This window comes from Chiloscyllium plagiosum, chromosome 10 (assembly GCF_004010195.1).
Source record: "Chiloscyllium plagiosum isolate BGI_BamShark_2017 chromosome 10, ASM401019v2, whole genome shotgun sequence".
Taxonomy (NCBI): domain Eukaryota; kingdom Metazoa; phylum Chordata; class Chondrichthyes; order Orectolobiformes; family Hemiscylliidae; genus Chiloscyllium; species Chiloscyllium plagiosum.
In genome coordinates, this window is record NC_057719.1 from 26,312,369 (window position 1) to 26,336,145 (window position 23,777).

General features: G+C 39.4%; 2 protein-coding genes across 2 annotated transcripts in view; one reads left to right on the forward strand and one right to left on the reverse strand.

The window, feature by feature from the left end:
• The window catches only part of cpsf2 (cleavage and polyadenylation specific factor 2), a 42,124-nt gene extending 20,017 nt beyond the window's left edge, over positions 1-22,107 (reverse strand). The window contains exons 1-10 of the mRNA XM_043697209.1: positions 21,965-22,107; positions 17,543-17,718; positions 14,992-15,151; positions 14,215-14,320; positions 12,557-12,686; positions 11,809-11,924; positions 10,655-10,842; positions 4,323-4,613; positions 3,373-3,473; positions 1,612-1,812 (exon numbers count right to left, since the gene is read on the reverse strand). Coding sequence (XP_043553144.1) covers positions 1,612-1,812; positions 3,373-3,473; positions 4,323-4,613; positions 10,655-10,842; positions 11,809-11,924; positions 12,557-12,686; positions 14,215-14,320; positions 14,992-15,151; positions 17,543-17,691 — 1,442 coding nt within the window. The 5' untranslated portion in view covers positions 17,692-17,718; positions 21,965-22,107. The remainder of the gene's footprint in view (positions 1-1,611; positions 1,813-3,372; positions 3,474-4,322; positions 4,614-10,654; positions 10,843-11,808; positions 11,925-12,556; positions 12,687-14,214; positions 14,321-14,991; positions 15,152-17,542; positions 17,719-21,964) is intronic.
• A 47-nt stretch (positions 22,108-22,154) lies between these two features.
• The window catches only part of LOC122553447 (NADH dehydrogenase [ubiquinone] 1 beta subcomplex subunit 1-like), a 13,993-nt gene continuing 12,370 nt past the window's right edge, over positions 22,155-23,777 (forward strand). Inside the window, exon 1 of the mRNA XM_043697210.1 lies at positions 22,155-22,239. The gene's annotated coding sequence lies outside the window, so the exon portion shown is untranslated. The remainder of the gene's footprint in view (positions 22,240-23,777) is intronic.

Sequence of the window (23,777 nt, forward strand, 5' to 3'; positions counted from 1 at the left end):
CTTACCCCTCTCTGGCCTATCACCCTCACCTTAACCTCCTTCCACCTATCGCATTCCCAACGCCCCTCCCCCAAGTCCCTCCTTCCTAACTTTTATCTTAGCCTGCTTGGCACACCTTCCTCATTCCTGAAGAAGGGCTTATGCCCGAAACATCGATTCTCCTGCTACTTGGATGCAGCATGACCTGCTGCGCTTTTCCAGCAACACATTTTTTAGCTCAATCATGATATAGCAAACTAGTATATACCGCCATCATGTGGTTAAGACTGACACAATGCAGTAAAATAAGAGCTGGCAAGTGAATACTGTGGACAAAGAACTGCAGTATAAAGGTTCAGTAAAAGCTTTTTTTTGTTATAAGGATTGTGTGACTATATTGTAGTTACCCAAACTCGTTCTACAGTAATTTCATTAACTCAGTCATTTTCCATGCAATGATTGCACATGAGGAGGCCATTCAATCCATTTATGACATTTTGTTTTGCAATTAAAACTAATCACAATGACACACTTTCTCACTGAATTTTCATCTGCTTCAAATGTACCAACAAACTATTTCCTGTATGTTATATTTCAGAGGCCCAGATGGTAAAAGATAGTACTGGAGCCAATTATTCACAAATGCAGACATTATAAACCTGCACCTATTCACCCAACAATCCATTTCAATCTGTTCCTTTTTAAAAGGCACAAGTGAATTCCCAGTTAATTCCTAACATCTAGAATATAATTAGATGCAATGAATATACAATTACCGTTGTGTCCTCAAATAACATGACCTCACTCGCATACATTCGTGTCACTTGCCTCAAGTATTGTTCCTCAAGGAACTGACTGAAATGAGTTGTTGAGTGAGTAAGTGTGTTCATCTGTGGTCTACAGTGTGTACATCTGTGAATAATTGGCTCTGGTTCTATCTTTTACCATCTGGCTTTCTGGATTTTCTGCCAATAGTATAGGTACAGTTGTGTTACATTTATATCACTGAATTAATAATCCAGAGAATAAAATTTCAAATGCAACCACTGAAGTTTAAGAAATTGAAATCAGTTGTAAAAACTCTAGAAATAAAAAGATACTGGCAGAAGTGACTAGAAACTATCAAATTATTGTAAAAATCTACAAGCTCACTAATATCAGAGAGATTAAAACAAATTATTCATATTCGAAAAAACAAATACGTACTGCAGGATAAAGCAAACAGAAAATGTGAAATTTAACTTCGCAACTGACAGAAATGTAACTCAGCAAGTCAGGAGAAAGAAACAGAATTAGTCTAGCAGACTGATAAAGGGATTTTGACCTGAAGCATGAATTGTTTCTCTCTCAACAGGTGGTGCATGCTGGTAAGTATTTCCAGCATTTTCTGTTTTCATTTCAAATTTCTATATTGTATTTTTGTACAAGAACCTCAGGATATATCTATACACAAATTGCACCAAATAATTATAAGCGTTTTGCACAAGAAACTGGGAATATCACATTCATAAGGCATCTTGATTTATTTGCAGACACCTCATATTAAATGCCTTTCACATTTTGAACTAAAGTTTGCCAAAAGATTTTTTTATGAATAGTATAGACATTTTAGGTTAGATTTATTCAAGATACCTTATTATTTCTCCATATTCATCCCACTTCATTCTTTCCTCTGTCGCTGGAAACATGGGGTATGATTTTTTAGCCTGTTTGAAAAAGCTTCCTTTGCGACTGCTCTCACTTTTCATCATGAGATCATGTTTGGTTTTTCCAGTTAAAGGTTGGTCCATGTCTTCTTCAACATCACTCTCATCACTGGAGTCAACATCTCGCCTACAGGGAAAAAAAATCAAGGACAACTATTAGTTTATTCCACACCTGAGAGAAATATTTCAATTTTATTAATTCCAGCATTTCATGTTTTACTTAAGATTTCCATTGTCTGCAACATCTCGCTTTTATAATCTATTAATTTAGTACCAAATAAATAAATGTCCTATAGTCACTGCAGGTTAAACTAACATTGAAATAACACAGTGAATTTTGTTCACTTTGTTCAAAAGGTGAAATTTAAGTATACTTTAAACATGTAATGCTCATATTTTGTTACTTTGTTATCCTATACAGTCTGATTTTGAATCGAAGCTGCTCTTGTCTATATTTTACAATGATTAGAAAAAAAAAACCTGTATATTATACAAAGAACCATTTTGAAAGTATTTTTTGTTATACAAAAAGTAATAGCATGTAGCTGGCACCACAATGTCTTCAAAATATCACAACATCTCATAAGTGACAGCATAATTTACTGGTGTATTATCTTTGGAACTGAGGCCACTTCAAATTTTAAAATGTATAATGGACAGCTTTAGTTCCTTTGGAATCATGCAAAGATTATGGAACAGTCAGGTCTCAATAATGGAGGTGTATTTGGAGAACAATTGAAATTTCACCTGGCTAATGTGGGAACAGGAAACAACTGCAGAATTTGCCCTGAAGGTGATTAACTGAGGTCCAGGCTGCGAAAGTAATGGATTTGATGAAGCATTTGGATGTTTCCCATTCATAGTTTATTTTTGCAACACAATGTTCAGCCAAGTATTCAAAAAATTTGACATCTATTTAGTTATACATTCAAAGTTTGATCCTTACTTTTTGAGTCACATTCAATTAAACATTTAAGTTAATAAAGAGGAGTATGCCACATCAAAACTTTACAAAAGATTTGCAATCCAACTTTTCAAGGACAATTATGACCTATTAAAGGTCTAACATCTTGAAGTCAAAGCTGGCTATAAATTGTAGCCATATTAAATCAGAACTCTACAACATAATTCTTTAAAGGTGATTCAAAAAAATTACAATTTCACAAAGTTAGAAATAAAAATACAATATTTTAAAGTATCATTAGAAAACAAAAGTTTTAGTTTATAGTTGCTCAGTGTTGTTTTAACTAGTAGATCTTTCTTCCTGCAATGCATTTAGTCTCACAACTGTGTAAATTCTGTGCCATCCACTTTGTCTATAGCACAATAGACCATGGATAACAGTAATGTGGCCTTCGTCCAAGAATAAGAGCTGCAAAACCAGACTGCAATCTTCCTTAATTCTCTGAGATTTGTTAAAAGGTGAAAAATGCTAAACCGCTAACTGAGGCACAAAAGCAATGACAGGGTATAGTTTGCATGTTTTGCGCATTAATTTTAGATGTGTTTATTCTTTTGGATTAATGTAAGGCCAAAGGTCCATACAATTATGAAATTTTCACTGACTGCTGAAAGATCACCAACATATTGTCTACAAAATGTTCCATATTATATCTTCAGAAAGCAATCATAATAAAAAAGCAATCCCAACCATTGCTTTGTCAGTTTTAACAACTCAAATACTCACTCCTTCTCTTGTTCCTGCTTTTTAGCTGCCTCTTTCTTGAGCTTTTCTTTCTCTAGATACTCTTCCAACTCTTTCCCTTCTAATTTTACACGACGTCTAATCTATTGGTGAAAAATTTCAAAACATCAGTGAAAGCTGACCCACAAATTATTACATACTTCAAGAGTTAAATATTTTTGAAATCAGATGCTCAAACATACAGTTGATCAAGTCACAGTGGAACCCAATGAAAATAAATTAAAAGATGGTCTCTTGAGGACCAACCTTAAAATTCAGTTTGTTCCTACATAACCAATTTTCTCTCTTACAATCAATGTGAGTCGCATTTAATTCTTAAAAAATATATATACAAGAGTACATTGTTTGAAGCTCCATTATTACAGTATTCAAATTACATATTTAATGTGTTTTTATTCAGTTAAAATAATTAAGATGCTACACGAAACATTAACTATAACTAAGCATTTAAAAATATACAATGGATAACAGTGCAGCTAATACAGAATGACTATTAAGATATTTGGAAAATTCTACCTCTGGCCAGTACAAAGCACTGATTTTCCAGGATACTGAATGACTGAACAGTGGAATGTAGGTTTTGGCAACAATTCACCAGACAGTGAGCTCACATCATTAGGTGGACATAGCACAAGAAATGTATTTTCCCTTAGGCAGAAAGCATGACACCCCATTTACTGCCATGTAGCTACCAAACTATCATTGGTGAAAATCTGGGAACCAATTGCCTTTCAAACAAAGGCGCAGGCCCATGGAAACCCAGGAAGTCATTCATTCCAGTTCATTTGTCAATTTTTGAAGATAAATTTCATTATTGGATTTAAATTACTTCATTCATTTCCATTTTGATTCTATTACACTCAAGATTTTTTCATCCGTACTTCATTAATACCTCCAATATGAAGCCTTTGTTTTTGCAGTTGCATTCTTACCTCGATATCCATTTTTTTGGTGTTAGGATTATCTATCAAGTACCGTGCCAGTGTTCCAGGTGTCGTTCTGTAAGTGAGAATTACAGAATTTTTTGGATCTTGGCACCATTGTATGAAAAGATCACGTGAAAACCCACATTCCATGTCCGACTGACTGGCTAATACAACCTTTGGACTGGGTACTCGGGCCAGGTCTGATAGGCTGTGGCACAAAGAAAGGTGACGAAACTGAAAGGGATTGTTTCGCTTGTCTTCAAAACATCTCATTAACTTGTCGCTCATCCATTCTACCTAAAATTGAAGAAATATAATTCAGTATTTTATTACTGCCCTAATACTACATCAATAAACTTAATTGGAGGAAAATGTTGCTATCAGCAGAACTTAAGTAAAACAGATTCACTATTTTAACAATAGAATGATTGTAAAGTGTTGCACACAAGGATTCACACAAGACTTTCGTTTTATCAAAAGAACATTCTAAAATTATTTTTAGCAGCAGTCAAAAAAGTTTGAAAAATGATTTCCAGTTAAGGTTACTGATCAGAATCAGATCTTTGTAACTAAACCAACTGACCACTACACACAAGTGTTACAAAGAGAATTATTACACATGAAAAGAAAGCCACTGTTATTGTGGGAACATTCAAAAAGTGGAAGTCAAATCTGCTTATAAGTAAATGCTGTTATACAGAAACTTCCTCCTCCAGCTAGTTGTTTAATTGTCACCACCATTCACGACTGGAGGCAACTGGACTGCAAAGATTAGATTGATCTATTGATTGTGAGATTACTTTGCTCTATCTTTGTTGGAGTGGGGATTATGTCAGGTCATAAGGTTAGAGATTGTGATTGAATATAATTCTGCTGATGATCCTTTCTGTGGATTTAAACCTTGCTGTGATGGGGAGGCTCGAGTCTTCCGTTGATCCCAACAGCAATACCATCAGGATTTCTCAGGTCCTTCTAGGGCCGTCCATGATGGTAAGGTCAGAGGGGAAGAAGAAGAAAAAGTCCAATCCAAGACCTCAATGTTCCTCAATGACAATTCAGGCAGAAGATACTTGTGTAATATCAGTGGCTGAAACAGCGGATGAAAGTTGCAGTAGTCGGGAGATCACCAGTCTTCGAGGTTTCGTTACCACTGGAACTGGATCAACCTTCCGTCAAGGACCATGTCTGTTAAAATCCAATAGCATTCCCACATGAAAAGATGTCCTACACGAGGTGTCTACCTAGAGGAATTCAATCCCACCACGCACACAACATAAGCCCTGCAGCGTTCGACAAGAGGTGACAGGGATAGGATTGAGAGATGTGGAAGTGTCTAGCTTCAGACCAGCATGTTGGCAATGGAGTTGACTCAGTTGTTTTGCTCTTAGAATAGGAACAGGAGCGGACTTTGGCAGCTTTCTTCATGACTGAGCAGCCCTCTTCAGGATCCACTTTGCTCACCTGACATGGGCAAAGAATCTAGAAAAGTAGTCTGTCACCAACACGGCTAGAAAACCATATATAGTGGTGGTTACATCTTCTTCTGGAGAGGAAAAATCCGAGGGTCAACGCAGAACACATGGAATAGGATTGCTATCAAGAACAAACTCATAAACATTGGGAAGGAACCATCAGAAAGGAAGGACTTAAGAATTGTAACTCCAACAGGATTCTCCTGCTTACCTAATGTATGGGACACATCACCAACACACTGTTCCACCAAAATGACAAGTTTGACACTTCTTGGGGGCACCCATGATCAAAGGACTGTTCAATCCCAAGACCTAAAGGACGTCCTCAATCAAAGCAATGACCAGTGCAGATAACTGCAGGGCAGGCACTGGCTCATCCACTCCTCCAAGTCCAACAAATGCCAACAGACTAAGCTAAAGACAAAGAAACAGTTCAGAGAAAGGTCAACACTGAGCAGCTTCAAGTGGCAAGCATACTAGCGAACATCCAACAATGTCATCACCAGAAACTCCACAGAGTTAATTTTAATGGACTGAGGAAATCTGCAAAGAGCTGAAGACCGCCAATATCTTATGCTTTGAAGAAACCAATGGCTACCAGACCAGGAAACACCAACACTGGTTTAATGAGAATGATCACATCATCCAAGACCTCATTGTTAATAAGAGGGAAGTTCTCCATGACCGGCAAAACAACATCATTAATGAGGCAAAGTGGAGAACTCATCAAACAACAAAGGCAGTCACAAAGAAGAATTGGGGAAATCAAAAACCATGGTGAAGTGAGAAAGCTAAGGAGCTGCAACTCCTTGCTGATAAGCATGACAGCCAAGATATCTTCACTGCTACCAAGGCACTATACAGACTCAATACCTTGGCCTTAAACCAATGCGGAGCAAGTATGGCACCCTTTTCAGAAACAGAGTAAACATTAGCCCCTGATGGACAGAACACTTCAAAGAACTCTGAAGTCATGATACAATCATCAATGAGGATGCGTTTGAGGAAATCCCCAAAATCTTCATCAAAGGTGATCTTGGACTTCCACCTAGTGTGCAAGAAATTGAAACCTCCATTAGACACATGAAGAATGGAAAAACTGCAGGAGTAGATGGGATTCCAGCAGAGATTTTCCAACTTGGAGGGGCACAGCTCACTTGTCATCTTCATCAACTGTTCCTGAAAATCTTGGACAAAGAAGAAATCTCTGCTAATCTCAGAGATGCTGCCATCTCATTGTCTTCAAGGAAGGGGACAAGTGGACTGTGGGAACTACCAAGGAGTGTCACTACCCTCCATGGCCAAGGTGATCATTGCCTGAAACATTGTTAGGCGCCTTCTCTCAGTCTTGGAAGAAATCTTTCTTGAAAGCTGAGCCTTTTGAAAGACTTCCGACTAAACAATGTAAATATATTACTTGATTTTCACTGCTCGATAACTCAAGAGAAATGCCAGAATCAACACTAACCACATACATGACTTTCATCTACGTAACCAAGACTTAGTCAATCAAGAAATGCTGATTGTGTTAAAGGCCAGCTTCCAAGTGAAATTCACCAATGTCCTCCTCCACCTCTACAACAAGATGACAGCGATGGTATGATGATATGACAGTATCTTTTGAAGTCAAGAAAGGAGTTAAGCATGAATGTGTCATCATCTTTTGCCTTTTCTGCACCTTCATCGACACCATTCTTCATCTTGTTAAGAACAAGCTTCCCAGTTTGTGGCCATGTTCACAGGATGGACAGACTACTATTCAACCTTAACCATTGAAATCAAAGGAGGATGAGACACCGATCTCACTTGTGGACCTTCACTATGCAAATGACAATATCATCTCTACTCTCTCAGAAAAGAAGCTTCAAGGCTCACTAAATGGTTTCACAGAAGCATTCCAAAGAATTGGTCGCCGCCTCAACCTCAATTTCAAGAAGACTCAAATCGTTTATCAACTTGTCCCACATATAATTCTGGTCCATCTCCCAATTAAGATCAAAAGTGAAACCGTCCAAAATGGGAGCATTTCCCCTACCTGGAAAACTACCTGTTACCTAAGGCTGACATTGCTGCAGAGGTTCAATATCGCATCCAATCTGCAAGCATCATTTTCTGACACCTAAGGAGAGTCTTCGGTGACCCTGACATCCATGCTGATACCAAGATCCAAGGGTATAAGGCAGCCAGTCTTCTGACTCTTCAATATGGCTCCCAAACCTGAACTCCCATGCATTGACAGCTTTGTTTGAGGCAAGCCTTCAGGGTAGGCTTTCCTTTGACTGTCTCTCATTCAAGTGCCTTCATTGAACTGAGCAAAGCAATTTGCTTTAGCAGTTGGACATCTTAAGCATGTAGCCGATTCAGCAGAGCTGGTTTCAGATGATCTTGGACTACAAATAGATGCCTTCTTGAGACCTAGGAGAAATGAGGACTGCAGATGCTGAAGATCAGAGTCAAGCGTGCGGTTCTGGAAAAGCACAGCAAGTCAGGCAGCATCCGAGGAGCAGGAAAATCGATGTTTCGAGCAAAAGCCCTTCATCGAGAAACCTGATGAAAGGCTTTTGCCTGAAAAGTCGACTCTCCTGCTCCTCAGATGCTGCTGGACCTGCTGTGCTTTTCCAGCGCCTCCTTGAGAAGTACTATCAAAGTTGTTGAGATGTATTCTGTGCATCAACTGAAGCAGCTAGCAGCACCAAGATCGAGGCTATGATCATCCAAAACCAACTCTGCTGAGTTGACTACATGCTTAGGACGTCCACTAAAGCAAATCGTTTTCACTCAGTTCAAGGCAGGCACTTGAATGAGAGGACAACAAAGGAAGGACATCTCTGAAAGCTTCCCTCAAAAAATGTAACAAAGCTGTCAAAACATCGGAAACACTAGCTCATTAGAAACCAGTTTGAATGAACTGCCTGTTTGAAGGAACCCACTTCTTTGAGAACATCCGGCAGCATGAGGAAATACAGAAAAGGAACTTCAGAAAGGAATACCAATGATCTCAAGGCTAAGGACCAATTCCATCTTCCAGAAACATCTGCCAAATCTGCAGTTGGAAATCCGGCTCTGGGATCACGTTCATCAGCCACAGAAGGACCCACAGAACCAGGACAGTGACTCCGAATTTTTTAGGTGGAGAATGATATTCATTTACGAGAGACTGTAGATGACAATGGTATGGCTAATGATGGCCCACAGCACCTCACAGTGTTGATCGAGTGGGGGATATGTTGGGTCATAAGGTTGCACATTATGTTTCGGCTCAGTTCTGCTAATGGCCCACAAGTCTCATGGATGTCCAGTTTTGAGTTGCTAGATTGGTTCAAAATCTATTCCATTTAGCACAGTAGTAGTGCCATGTAGTATGATGGAAGGTATGCTTAATGTGAATATGGGAGTTCCATCTTCCTAACGACTGTGCATTGTCACTCCTACCAATAATGCCATGGACACATCTGCAGCAAATGGACTGGTGATGAATGAGGTCAAGTATGTTTTTCCCTCTAGTCAGTTTCTTCACTACTAGTCATTATTGGACACACTCCAGCAACTATATACTTTAGGATTTGTCCAGATCAGTCAGACGTGGTGCTGCCAAGCCACTTATGTTGATGGACATTGAAGTTCCTCACTCAGAGTACATTTTGCACACGTGCCACCTTCAGTGTTATGTGTAACATGGAAATGTAATGATTCATCAACCGAAGGGGTGCAGTACATGGCAACAGGTCGATCCTTTCCCATGTTTGATCTGATGTCATGGGGTCCAGATTCAATGTTGAGAATTGCTAAGGCAACAATCTCCTGACTGTACACCCCTGTGTCACTATCTTTGCTTTGCCACCAAGCAGACAAACCTAAGGATTGTGATAGTGGGTCTGTGACATCACATGTAAGGTACAATTCCATGACTGTGACTATGTCAGACTATTCCCTGACTAGTTTGTGAGCGAGTTCTCCCAAATGTGACACTAGCTTCCAGATGCTGATATGGAGGATTTTGAAGGGCCAGCAGGCTGAGTGTGCCACTGTCGTTTCTAGTACTTAGGTCAATGCCAGATCATCCACCCAATTTCATTCCTTTAAGATGTTTTATTCGTTTTGATACAATAGACTAGACCAGTTCAGAAGCAGTTAACAGACAACCACATTGCTCGGGAGTCATATGTAGGCCACACCAAGTAAAGGTGGCAGTCATGAGGGAACCAGGCGAGTTTTTACAGTAATGGACAATGGTTTCATGATTATTATTAACATTTTGATTCTGGATTATTTAATTGAATTCATATTACAACATCTGCCAAGGTTGGATACAAACTGTACCCTCGATCTTTACTTAAGTTTCCATATTACTCGTCCAATAACAATAACACCATGCCATCACCTTCCCTTTTACCTATATATCCAAAAGCAATTCTAATGAAAGGTGGAAGCCAAGAAATTATTTGTTTCTGTAAAATATTGCTTTTCGGTAATGGGCAGAAATGGAACATCTATAGCAATTTGTTCTTCAGATTTGACACCAATCAAATAATGCCATTCACTTAGGAAGTGCTGACATGTAAATTCTCCAACTGTTATTTCAAGTTGAACAGCTGAACACTAAATATCCTAACCTAAATTATTAGTTTTCATAAGGTTAGTGGCAGATATGCCTTATTTTACATAAAACCTTTCCAATGATTTTGCATATTACCCTTGCTAAAAATATGACAACCTTTATATTTCAGTCCAATATTTTTTAAGAGTGAAGACAGAAACTGAGCTTTAACCCAATAAGTTTCTCGAATCAATGATAACTTGTAAAAATAGCAATGGTTTTTTAGAATTAGCTAGAAACAGAACTGAGATAAAAACTTCTAGACAAACCTGAGATTTAGAAAACTCCACTACATTATAGCTAACATTATTGAGCAAGGCAAGAGAATAGACACTTAGTCCAGCATCCTTTGTTCTCCAAATTTGATCGAGAAGTTGAGCTAGCTCCAGCACTCTGCCTGCAGTGTCCAGTGCAATTAGCACATTGCCATCACCACGCAAAGTTTCCAGGACGTTGGCTGCAAGGGAAAAACAGGTGGAGAGAAACATTGATAACGCTTCCATTGCAATAAAACAGTGGTAAATCTTATAACCTGCTGAAATAAAATTTTAAAAGGTCACACTTATTGCATGTCTAATTTAGAAAAACCCAAATATACTCAGATATGCTTCATGTACTCATTGCTGAACTCTCATGTGTATAAGGAACCCTGTTTCCATATTTGCTCTTATGGGACAAAAGAGAACACTCTGCTTGTTACTCTTTGTTTCAAGTTCTCTTGAATATCCCCTGGTTTTGCTCTCATCTGCCCCTGCTTCTCTGACAACATACACTTGAAAGATAAAAAAAACTGCATTTTCAAAAATATCTCAAGATTATTGATGGCACGCTACAACATCAAACGGGAAAGAAGAAATCAGCACATCATAATTTTGCTGGAATAGGAAACACCAACATAAGGAGGGATACTGGTGTGAAATAAAGTTCAACAGGGCAGAAATGGAAGATTGAAGCAAACAAGATAACACAGCAAGTGCTCACAAAATAATGGCCTAGGTATTCCATGCTTAATAGTGGCAAACACTGGGTCACATTCAAATCTGAAGTTCCAAGGAGCCAAGTTACATGGAACCACTGGTGGTTCCACCAAGACTTGTCAACGTGTAAGTTTGAACAGTTTGCCCCAAACTTAGCCACATTTTTACACTGATTTACTTACTGGTACTTCTAATACCTTCCAGTTTACCATCAATTCCCGATCCCCTATTGGCATTCCCAACTCATACTGTCCTCATAATATCCTCACATGATGTGAATGCTCGAATATTTCAGAAATGAAAACATGATACAATCCCTTATATCTCTCTGAACCTATGTCTAAAAGCACAAAAGATTTAAGCTGTGCTCCAATGTAACAATAGTACTGGTCTGTGTTTGGTGTAAGATGTTCTAAATCTATACCATCAATTGTTGAGCTACATACTGAGCAATTGTTCATCTCGTTGCTTTCTTCGTGGCTGAACATAGGTTGCATTGAAAGAATCTGTGATGAGTAATGAGGGCCGGCTAATCATTTCCAGTGAACACCCATTCAGATGGCTAAGAAATAAAATAAACAATTAGCTTGTAAACAGTACCATCAACAATTACTTTTGAAACTGGATTCACCAAGGGCCGAAGCATATATATGAGTGTGACATTTTTAGCAATGTGCCTGCAAAGTTCAAATATTTCAGATATTGATCTGGAAACTAGAACCAGTCATATCATGAAGATCTGTCTTGACTGAAACAGCATAACATGTGTATCAGCATTTGCATGCGCAAGTCATGTGGAGTGAAAAAATCAGTTCAAAAGGATAAAGAAATAATTCTAGTACTTGATAATTTTTCACAAATATATTTTAAGGCTAATTTTGTTTCCTAGACTGCACATCAGTTAATACTGCATCTTCCTTCCAAGCAATTGAGGATTTTTTCCACGTAAACTCTAACCTTATTTCTACTATGCAAAAGATAAATGGCATATATGACAAATTTGGGAGGGGGGGGTTATAGAAAAGAGACAGAGTAATCAGATAATAACACACAGACACTTTATTATCAAAGCACACTGTTCCTCGTGAGCTGAGCCTCAGTTTTCTTGAAAGCTTTTGAAGATCTTACCACCCATTCTTTTTGCAATAATTAAATGTTGCATGCTGCTGAGCTGAAATTAGCAATGTTACTCACATTTCTCTCTTATGGTTAAAGTCAACCGCATACACAATCTCCTCTTCTCCATCTTTTACAATTTTCCAGATTGTTCCTCCAATCATATGACCTGCAGGCAAAGGCGTTATGGATAAACCATGTCCTTTACCTTGAATAAAGAAAATAAATAAATTAGCAAATGAATGTGAAAGGTGGCAGTTCACATACTGCATTTTAAAATACATGTTACAGTAGAAATTTGTCACATTCCTTACAAGTACATAATTAAATATATGCTTCCAGCCTATACACAAAATGAGAGACCCGAGGACTAACAGAAATTGAGCCTCCTTTTCTAAATTTTCTATCAAATCTAAACTGCCAGTGTCTGTCATACTACCAGAGGCAGCACACCAATTTACTGGAATCCAAGTGAGGTCAGCTCCCTCAATAGTGGAAATCCCTGTGTAAGTGCTAGGGTTAAAAATGGGAGGACTGGCAATATTTCACAGGAGTACTATAGAACTGGCTTTCCTGCTTCTCTTAGCTCCAGGTCAAAGTAAGAGAATTAAAACATTAAATTTTTTGGTGTTATCTCCAGTAGTTTCCTTATGGACTACAGAATACTCTGCTTTCTTCAATGCATTCAAAGTTGTTTAAGAGCTGGTGAAATTAATTTAGATATTCAAAAGTCCTCATGCCCACTTTGGATGCACGTCAGATGTCTGGGAAACTTTCTTATACCAGCATGCCCCAAGCACAAATCAGGTAAGGAATACTACTCTCACCATTCATATTTTGTGCCTGAGTTGAACACTTCAGTCCTATTGACTAATCTGAAATCATGTTTAGATTATTTTTCAGTTATATTTTGCCTTCAATGGAATGGAAAGAGGGCAAAAGAAGGAGTTTTTAATGTTCTGCATAATGCCCCAGCCAAGAAGTCAATCAGTGCCATGTCTATGACAATACTGCAATGTAATTCAAAAAATCAACTGACTCTGTGGAGAAGTACTCTTGAGTAAATTTTGACTTTACCTCTTGCCCTTTGGTGTTAACTATAGCTACGAGTTGCACTCTTGTCTCTGATCAGGAGGTTGTGGATTCAAGTCCAACTCCAGAATTTTGAGCACAAAATCCAGACTGTCACTTCAAGTGCAGTACTCATCTTGCAAAGCACAGAGGTGCCATCTTGTGTACATGACATTAAAATTAGCATGGCTGTTCCCTCAGGCAGATGCAAAAGTTCCGTTGTCAGAATTTGATGAAGAATTCTGTCTGCAGTCTTTGTCAATCCGCAATTTTTAGATAAAGTATCTGGTGATTATCATGTCGATGTTTACGGGACCTTGCTGTATGCAATCTGCCACATTTCCTACCATATAACAATGACTATTTCTCAAATTTAGATAATAGGATGCAAAGTACTCTGAAACATTCTGAGATCATAAATAAAATTGCATTTGTATAGGTTTTTTAAGATCTCAGGCGAAACAGATGGACAGACCTCCATCAATCCAGCTGAGGCTGAAACTCATGTATGCCCAGGATATGGAGGCATGAACTCCTTGGCCATCCATTTGTTCCAACACACGGGCGTCAACCCAAACCACCAACGTAAAATGTTGATTATTTAGAGAATAACATTAATCAATATGACTTCTGGATTTCTAACCATGGATTGTTTTTGGACATACCTTTTAAGTTAACAATCTGGGAATATTTCAGTTGCTGAATCTTATCAAATGCTGCATCTACATCATCCAAAGTAAACAGGGAGAACTCTTCAGTGTTGTGTCGAGACTTGTAAGAAAAAAGAATTAATTGATTTGCAATTTTCCAGGTGCAAATTATGAGCCTAATACTTTAACAATGAAAATGAACTAAAATAAACATATTTTGTTAGGTTTGGGAGAAGATTTGTAGCTCGGGTGCTCGTTGTTGTGGTTCTGTTTGCCGAGCTGGGAATTTATGTTGCAAACATTTCGTCCCATGTCTAGGTGACATCCTCAGTGCTTGGGAGCCTCCTGTGAACAGCCAGGGAATTCCTAGAGGCATGGCACTCATCCACTGATTCAATCAACAAGCACATCGACCTGGACCCAATATACCGGCCACTGCAGTGGACAGCTGGAACTGACAACCGGAAGCGGCAGATACAAATCACTATAAATGCCGGAGGAAACATCACAGAAGCGCTTCACTGGAGGCTCCCAAGCACTGAGGAGGTCACCTAGACAGGGGACGAAACGTCTGCAACACAAATTCCCATATTTTGTTAAGGTTTCAATTATTTTTATAATTGTTCAAACAAAAAAAAATCATACAGCAGGCTGAACAGAAAAACTTGCTGCAGCTGGCAGTTCTTGTAATCACAATAGGCATGTAGTTACCACCCAATTCTCGGTGCTGCAAAAAGTGAGTAATGGAAGATTGAAGTGAATATAAACACAGATATCCTCTAATTAACTCACCTGATACAGATCATACATAAACATCTGTCCCATCTTGTAAACTGGAATTGTGGCATAAATTGCACAATTTAAACCCAGCCTTCCAACAGCATAAGGAAGAGCTCCCAAGTGTAAGGGATCAGGATGAGAAAGGAGGATTGCATCAACCAAATGAACATATCTGCAACAAAAGTTACACTGCATTATAAGATTGTCACAACTAATTAACTTCATGTCTAATTGATCATTTTACTCATATGAGAAAACACAAGTCTTTCTGAAAACTATACTTTTTAAATTGGCTCTCAGAAATTAAGCAACTGCTGATTTGAATTCAGGTCAAATGCGAAACAAATCTGCAAAAATAGAGAATTGATAAGACTGCTACTGCTTTGTTTTTATTTTACTAAAATCAGACAACTTTTGAATCAAGATTTGCTAAATTTCTGAGAAATGTAGTGGATTATGTTTTACCTCAGCACAACATACCATGCGATATATTGAACAATACTGTAGACTGGAACAGATATTTCAGTCTTAGGGATAAATTAGGCAAAATTCAATGAAATTTGAGCTCAAGTACAGAGGCACCAGAACCATAACGAAATATTAAACGGTATGGATAAAATATAGTCAGATTACAATGTCAAATTAAACCAAAACCATAGAAACTAAAGATATAAATTGAACAAGGGCAACACTTATACAGTTAATGGAGAGCCCTGGGTAGTGCTGTCAAACAGAAAGACATAAGGGTTCAGGTACATAGTTCTTGAAAGTCACAGAAAGACAGAGTGGTTAAGAAGTCGCTTAACATATTTGCCTTCATTGCTCAGATCATGGAGCTGGGACGTTTTTTTTCAGCTGTACAAGACATTGGTGAGGTCATTTTTGAAGTACTGCTATAGGAAGGATAAAATTAAATTGGAGAGGGTTCAAAGAGATTTACAAGGATGTTGGAGGGACTGGATTAGAATAGTTGTTTGAAGGGCCAGATGGCCTACTCCTGCTCCTGGTTCTTTTAGGGAGAGGCTGCATAGGCTGGGACTTTTTCCACTGGAACTTAGGAAGTTGATGGGTGACTTATAGAGGTTTATAAAATTGTGAGGTCCATAAATAAGGAGAGTAGCAAAGGTATTTTCCCTAGGGTACGTGTGTTCAAATATAGAATATATATTTTTAAGATAAGAAGAGAAAGATTTTAAAGCAGCCTGAAGGGCAACATTTTCACACAGTTCTTATGTGGAATGAACTGCCAGAGGAAGTTGTAGATGCAGATACAGTTACAACATTTAAAAGACATTTGTACAGATACATGAATAGGAAAGGTTAGATGCTTGTGGGTCAAATGCAAGCAAGTGGGACTAGTTTAGTTTGGGAAACTTGGTCGGCATGGACCAGTTGGACCTAAGGTTCTGTTTCCGTGCTTATGACCACAACTCTAAATTACAGCCAGTAAAATGCAACTTCAAGACAGATGGAGGAAAAAGTATTTTTAACGTGGCCATGAAAATATTGATTTTATCGTAAGTATAGTTAGATGGAGCTTTTAATAAATGAAGGGTATACTTTTCAATGAACTAAATGATATTTTCATTGAATTTTCCTATGTCCAATAATGTTTGAAAGAAACTTTAGTTGAAAAATAGATAAAAATTTGAATCTGTCTCAAATGCTTGAATGGTGAGTAGTCTACATAAATTCACGGTTTCAGGTGGCACGCAAAAAATGGATATTTGGAAAAGGTCGTCAATGAATAAGTAAATAACATCATTTCTAATTGTGCTAGAAGATTCTATTACCTCAGTTGCACATTACAAAACCACTAGCTTTATCTTATGTGGACCTGGCATTCAGCCTCTCGATTCTTATCCAACAGACAATTAGATCAGGGCTGATCTGCACTTTAACTCACCTTTTCTTGGCATCTACTAATATTTTTACTTGATAAAAGTCTATCAATCTAGATTTCTAAATGGGAGGACCAAAGCCGATACTTTCAGCCTCTGCCACAAACACTATTCCAAAACATCAACCCTATTCCCCTCCAGTTAGTGGCTTAGATTAACCCAGAACATCTGCAACTGCAGCTTCCTATTCAATCTTGGGCTGAGCTACCACTTCAACCACCAAAGTATCACCTACCCTCCACCTCAGTTCATCTTCTGCTGAAACCCTCATCCATGCTCTTCTATATCCAAATTGCACTCCTAGAATGTTTATCCAAGTAGCCTCTCATTTTCCACTTTTTGTGAACCTGAGCTTGTCCAAAACACTGCTCCATCAATTTTAATACATGTTGTCATGTTCTCCCATTGCCACTTTCACCAAAAATGGCACATGACCCAGTAACACATCAAATTTAGAATTTGACTCTATATGTCCAAGTTTCCCAAAGCCCGACTCATTCACAACTCTATAACTTCCTTCATTCCTACAATCCTTCAGGAATTTTGCATTCTTCCAAATATTATCTATTGTACATTACCAGTTTCTTTCAGCCCAGCATTTTGGGCCGAGTTTTCAAATATTTTGCATTAAATTATGTCATGATAAATAATAGTTTGCTTACTTTTTCAGTGCATCGATTATATCCATGGAGAAGCTTTCGTCCCAGCCGCAATCAAGCAAAAAGCGGAACTCATCCACCTGCAGCATATAGCACAGAGCTGATTCCTCCTGGACTCCGGAAATAGTGGTCAGTTTGATGATAGATGTCATTGTTGATTTTAAAATAAACAATCACGCCTGGTAAAATGGAGAAAAATTGACACATTCAAATAACTTATAAGCATTTAAACAGTAGCAAATAAGAATCTTTAGATATCAATGCATTCAAAAGATTACATTGAATATATGGTGCAGAAACCAAGTGCAACCAAGTCCAACTCAAACTTTCACCCACATCTAAATCTATTGATTAATTGATTGATTTATTGTCATGTGTACCGAAGAACAGCAAAAAGCTTTGTTAACAAGCAGTACAGGCAGATTACAATAAGCAAGGATGCACAGATCAAAAGGACTTAGATAGAGGCATACTGGTTACATTTCAAGAAGGTGTGCGCGAGGCAAGATCAACACTAGCAAGATCAGCATTGTTTGAGGCCAGTAATTATTACAGATTTAGAATTTAAGTTTACAAGTGTAGAATGCTTCTAAGAAATGTTCGAGTTCGATCTGCTGTAGGGAGCTCGCAAGGAGTCAGACAGTGTCAGCGCCATCTTGAATCAGGGACACCAGAAACATCATAACCTGTTATATGATTCTCCCTTACATGCTCATCTAGGTTCCCTCTAAATGCATCTACACTATTCGCTTCAACCAATATTATGCACTTATTTTAATTCAGTAGCTAAATTTAAAGTAATTTATTCTTATTTAAATTAAGTCCTGCCCAAAGATCTTTCAGCTTCAGTGATAAACGGTTTAACGTTTTGGTGTTACGCACAAAGGCCTGCAACTCTTAAAGATTACTGAAGAAGTGCAGCTTATAAATTTCATCTGCCACCGTCTCTTCTATCTTCCTAAAAGATTCAAAATAATCACATTTTCTGGATGAGCTGTGAGATTAAGCCCGAACAGGCATATTAGGTACAAAAGTCAGTAAAAGAGGAGCACTGGGAACAATGTTTGCTGCTATGTCAAGTTGCTACTACTGTAACCTTTCATTCCACAGAAATTTACATGGATTGTTATCCATTTCTTGATATCTACCTGACAATGAGTTACCCACCCTGCATTCCAGGTCTTGTTTGGGTTCAACATTATTCCATGCTTTTGTATTCTACACCTCTAGCTTTAAAGAATTTGTTTTGCTTTCTTTCAAAAAGGGTTTACTTGTGTTATGATCTTTAGTTAACCAAGCTACTCCACAGTGAAGTTCCAACACTCATCCGTTCAAATATTACTATTTGAATTATATTTTACTTCCAAAATTTATTGCTTCACATTTTTCCATATCTGCCAACTGTTGGTGTCAATCCATTTCACTAACCTATGACCTTCTGCAGACCTTCACAATTCTGTCATTATTTGACCATGTGCTCAGCATTTTTGGATTTTTCTAGGTTTTTGTGGTGCAGCGGCAGTATCTTTACCACTGGACCAGGAGGCCCCATTTCAAGTCCCATCTGTTCCAGAGATGGAACTGAACAAGTTGATTAAAAATATCTATTTAGATATTCTTTCAGGTCTTTTATACAAAAGATAGATTTGAGAAACCCTAATACAGATCCCATGTCTATTAAACCCAATTATGATTTCTGTAAGCATGTTGTAAAATAAATAATTTTATTGAAAGTTATAGAGCTCTCACAATATTCCACCTTACTATAGAATTACTTTTTATTAGTATTAATACAAATTAGCTCCTAGTAAGCACAGGTGTGCCACACTGTCAGCACAACTGACAATCCTAAATTCGTTGTCAGAGCAATTATTTAGCACACATTGTCAAATTTCAGAATCATTTAGAGTCATAGAGATGTACAGCATGGAAACAGACCCTTCGGTCGAATCTGTCCATGCCAACCGGATATCCCAACCCAATCTAGTCCCACCTGCCAGTACCTGGCCCATATCCCTCCAAACTCTATTCATATACCCATCCAGATGCCTTTTAAATGTTGCAATTGTACCAGCCTCCACCATTTCCTCTGGCAGCTCATTCCATACACATACCACCCTCTGAGTGAAAATGTTGGCCCTTAGGTCTCTTTTATATCTTTCCCCTCTCACCTTAAACCTATGCCCTCTAGTTCTGGACTCCCCCACCCCAGGGAAAAGAAATAGGACTATTTATCCTATCCATGCCCCTCATGATTTTATAAACCTTTGTAAGGTCACCCCTCAGCCTCCAATGCTCCAGGGAAAACAGCCCTAGCCTATTCAACCTCTCCTATTGCTCAAATCCTTCAACCCTGGCAACATCTTGTAGATCTTTTCTGAATCCTTTCAAGTTTCACAACATCTTTCCGATAGGAAGGAGAGCAGAATTGCATGAAATATTCCAATAGTCGTCTAACCAATGTCCTGTACAGCCGTAACATGACCTCCCAACTCCTGTACTCAATACTCTGACCAATAAAGGAAAGCATACCAAACACCTTCTTCACAATCCTATCTACCTGCGACTCCACTTTCAAGCAGCGATGAACCTGCACTCCAAGGTCTTTGTTCAGTAACACTCTCAAGGATCTTACCGTTAAGTGTATAAGTCGTGCTAAGATTTGCTTTCCCAAAATGCAGCACCTCGCATTTATCTAAATTAAACTCCATCTGTTACTTCTCAGCTCATTGGCCCATCTGACTAAGATCCCATTGTAATCTGAGGTAACCTTCTTCTCTGTCCACTACACCTCCCATTTTGGTGTCATCTGCAAACTTAGTAATTATACCTCCTATGTTCACATCCAAATCATTTATATAAATGATGAAAAATAGTGGATCCAGCACTGATCCTTGTGGCATGCCACTGGTCACAGGCCTCCAGTCTGACAAACAACCCTCCAACATCACCCTCTGTCTTCTACCTTTGAGGCAGTTCTGTATCCAAATGGCTAGTTCTCCCTGCGTTCCATGAGATCTAACTTTGTTAACCAGTCTCCCATGGGGAACCTTGTCGAATGCCTTACTGAAGTCCATATAGTTCACGTCCACCGCTCTGCCCTCATCAATCCTGTTACTTCTTCAAAAAATTCAATCAAGTTTGTAAGACATGATTTCCCATGCACAAATCACGTTGACCATCCCTAATCAGTCCTTGCCTTTCCAAACATATGTTGTGCTGGAAAAGCACAGCAAGTCAGGCAGCATCTGAGGAGCAGGAAAATCAACATTTCGGCAAAAATCCTGATGAAGGCTTTTGCCCGAAATGTTGATTTTCCTGCTGCTCAGATGCTGCCTGACCTGCTGTGCTTTTCCAGCACAACTCTAATCTTGACTCTAATCTTCAGCATCTGCAGTACCCACTTTTGCCTAAACGTCTGTGTACCCACGTGAAAATATTTTACTCAGTTATGATAAAGGAATTACAAATTATTGTACTTTTAATCAAAAACAGAAATTGTTGGCAAAACTCAACAAGTCCTGCAGCATCTGTGGAAAGAGAGTAAACATTGCTCTGGTGAATAATCACCGTATCCCAAAACGTTAACTCTGTCTTCTCCCCACAGATGCTGCCAGATCTAATGTGTTCACCAGCAAAGTCTGCAGTTCTTTATTTCATGGTATTTTAAAAGTTGGTCACTCTAATGAAGTAGAGACAAATCACACGTCAACTCCACCACTTGGACTGAACTATACTGACTAGGAGACAGTGAGGATTGCAGATGCTGGAGATCAGAGCCAAAATGCGTGGCGCTGGAAAAGCAGAGCAGGTCGTTTCAGGCATAAGGTCGATTTTGCTGAAGCTCCTCGGATGCTGCCTGAACTGCTGTGCTCTTCCAGCACCATTGATCCAGAATCTGGTTTCCAGCATCTGCAGTCATTGTTTTTACCTCGTTTTAGGCATAAGCCTTTCCTGATGAAGTTAAAAATCACACAACACCAGGTTATCAGATGAAGAAGCGTCGCTCCGAAAGCTAGTGTGCTTCCAATTAAACCTGTTGGACTATAACCTGGTGTTGTGTGATTTTTAACTTTGTACACGCCAGTCCAACACCGGCATCTCCAAATCATGACTTTCCTGATGAAGGCTTTTTCTGCCTGACCTGCTGTGCTTTTCCAGCACCACACTTTTTGACTGGACTATATTGATACAGAAGAACGGGTGCAGTCACGTTGGGTCAGCCCCTGTGCGTTTGAAAGTTTCTGGATGGGGAACATTTCTGAACAGAAGTGTGGAAACCTGTTGGGTGCCCAGGCGGGGATCGGGCGAAGAGACAGAGGGAGGGGGAGGTCTCTGGACTAAAATCCTCCACCGCCTGCTCCTAACACTTCCAGCGTTTAGTCTTGAAAACGTGACTCTTTCACAATTTAAAGTAGAACATACCGGGGTTAAAATTAAACGCCGAGGCCGCTGCCCCGCGCCGTTTTGTGAGGGGGGGTGGGTGGGTGGGTTGCTCCCCTTCTTTCTCCTCAAAACACGATCCAAACTGAGGCTCCCGCTGCCCAGGCTGCCATCTTGCCTCCACTACGTCAGCGGGTCAGAGGTGAATGGACCCTACCACCTCCCTCATTCACCCCCCGCTCCCGGGTGTGAGTGGACCTGCCGGTTGACCAGGTTGTACAGAGGAGGCCTCCTCAGGACCAGTGCTGCAGCTGAAGGTGAGTGTGGGTCTAACTCCGCTCAGGCCGAACCCTGGCATCCCAGGTTTAGCCCAGACCTAGGTTTTCCTGGTCAGAATTCCTCCCCCGTCCCAACCGGATTGAGGGGAGGCGGGGTTCCCCATCACCTTCTCTCCCGCTGCAGAGGTCAGAGTCGGGCCCACTGCCTCTCAAACACACCAGGGCCACCTGGATGTGAACATATATATTTTAAAATGTGCAGAAAGCACCCACCCACCCACAAACAATACGCAGGAAGGGAGGAGTGTGAGTGAATAAGTTCAGGTTATAAAATGAGGCAAATAAATACTAATGAGATTTCTTGGAGAAATGGGTAATGACCTATTTAGGGGAGACCAGGAGAGGAATTATGTGGATGGTTAATGTTTGAAAGTACAGGACCGAGGAAAAGAGATGGCCACGGAAGTTAGTTGCGTCAGTTTTTTGTTAAGAATTATTAATAGTTTGAGTTTAGAAGACTGACAGGTGACCTTATTGAAATTTATACAATTAGGGGGCTTGACAGGGTGCAACCAGGTTGTTTTTCCTATTGGGAGAGTCGAGGACCAGAGGGCATCATCTCTAGAGTAAGGAGTCGCCTATTTAAACAAGATGAAGAGGATTTTTTTTCTGAGGCTGATGAACCTATGGAATTCTCTACCACAAAGTTGTCAAGGCTGTGTTGTTAAATACAATGAAATCTGAGGTAGACAGGTTTCTAATCATTAAAGAAATCAAGGGTTATGGGGCTAAAGCAGGAAAGTGGTGTTGAGGATAAACAGCTCAGTCGTTATTGCATCAAAAAAGTAGTGGACCCAGCACTGATCCTTGAGACACTCCACTGGTCACAGGCCTCCAGTCTGAAAAACAACCCTCCACCACCACCCTCTTTCTTATAGCTTTGAGCCAGTTCTGTATCCAAATGGCTAGTTCTCCCTGTATTCCGTGAGATCTAACCTTGCTAACCAATCTCCCATGGGGAACCTTGTCAAATGCCTTACTATAGCCCATATAGATCACATCTACAGCTCTGTCCTCATCAATTCCCTTTGTTATTTCTTCAAAAAGCTCAAACAAGTTTGTGAGACATGATTTCCCACTCACAAAGCCATGTTGACTATCCCTAATCAGTTCTTGCCTTTCCAAGTACATGTACATCCTGTCCCTCAGGATTCCCTCCAACAACTTGCCCACCACCGACGTCAGGCTCACTGGTCTATAGTTTCCCGGCTTGTCCTTACCACCCTTCTTAAACAGTGGCACCACGTTTGCCAACTTCCAGTCTTCTGGCACCTCACCTGTGGCTATCGATGATACAGTTATCTCAGCAAGAAGCCCAGCAATCACTTCTCTAGCTTCCCACAGAGTTCTCGGATACATCTGATCGGGTCCTGGGGATTTATCCACCTTTATGCGTTTCAAGACATGCAGCACTTCCTCCTCTGTAATATGGACATTTTTCAAGATGTCACCATCTATTTCCCTACATTCTATATCTTCCATATCCTTTTCCACAGTAAATACTGATGCAAAATACT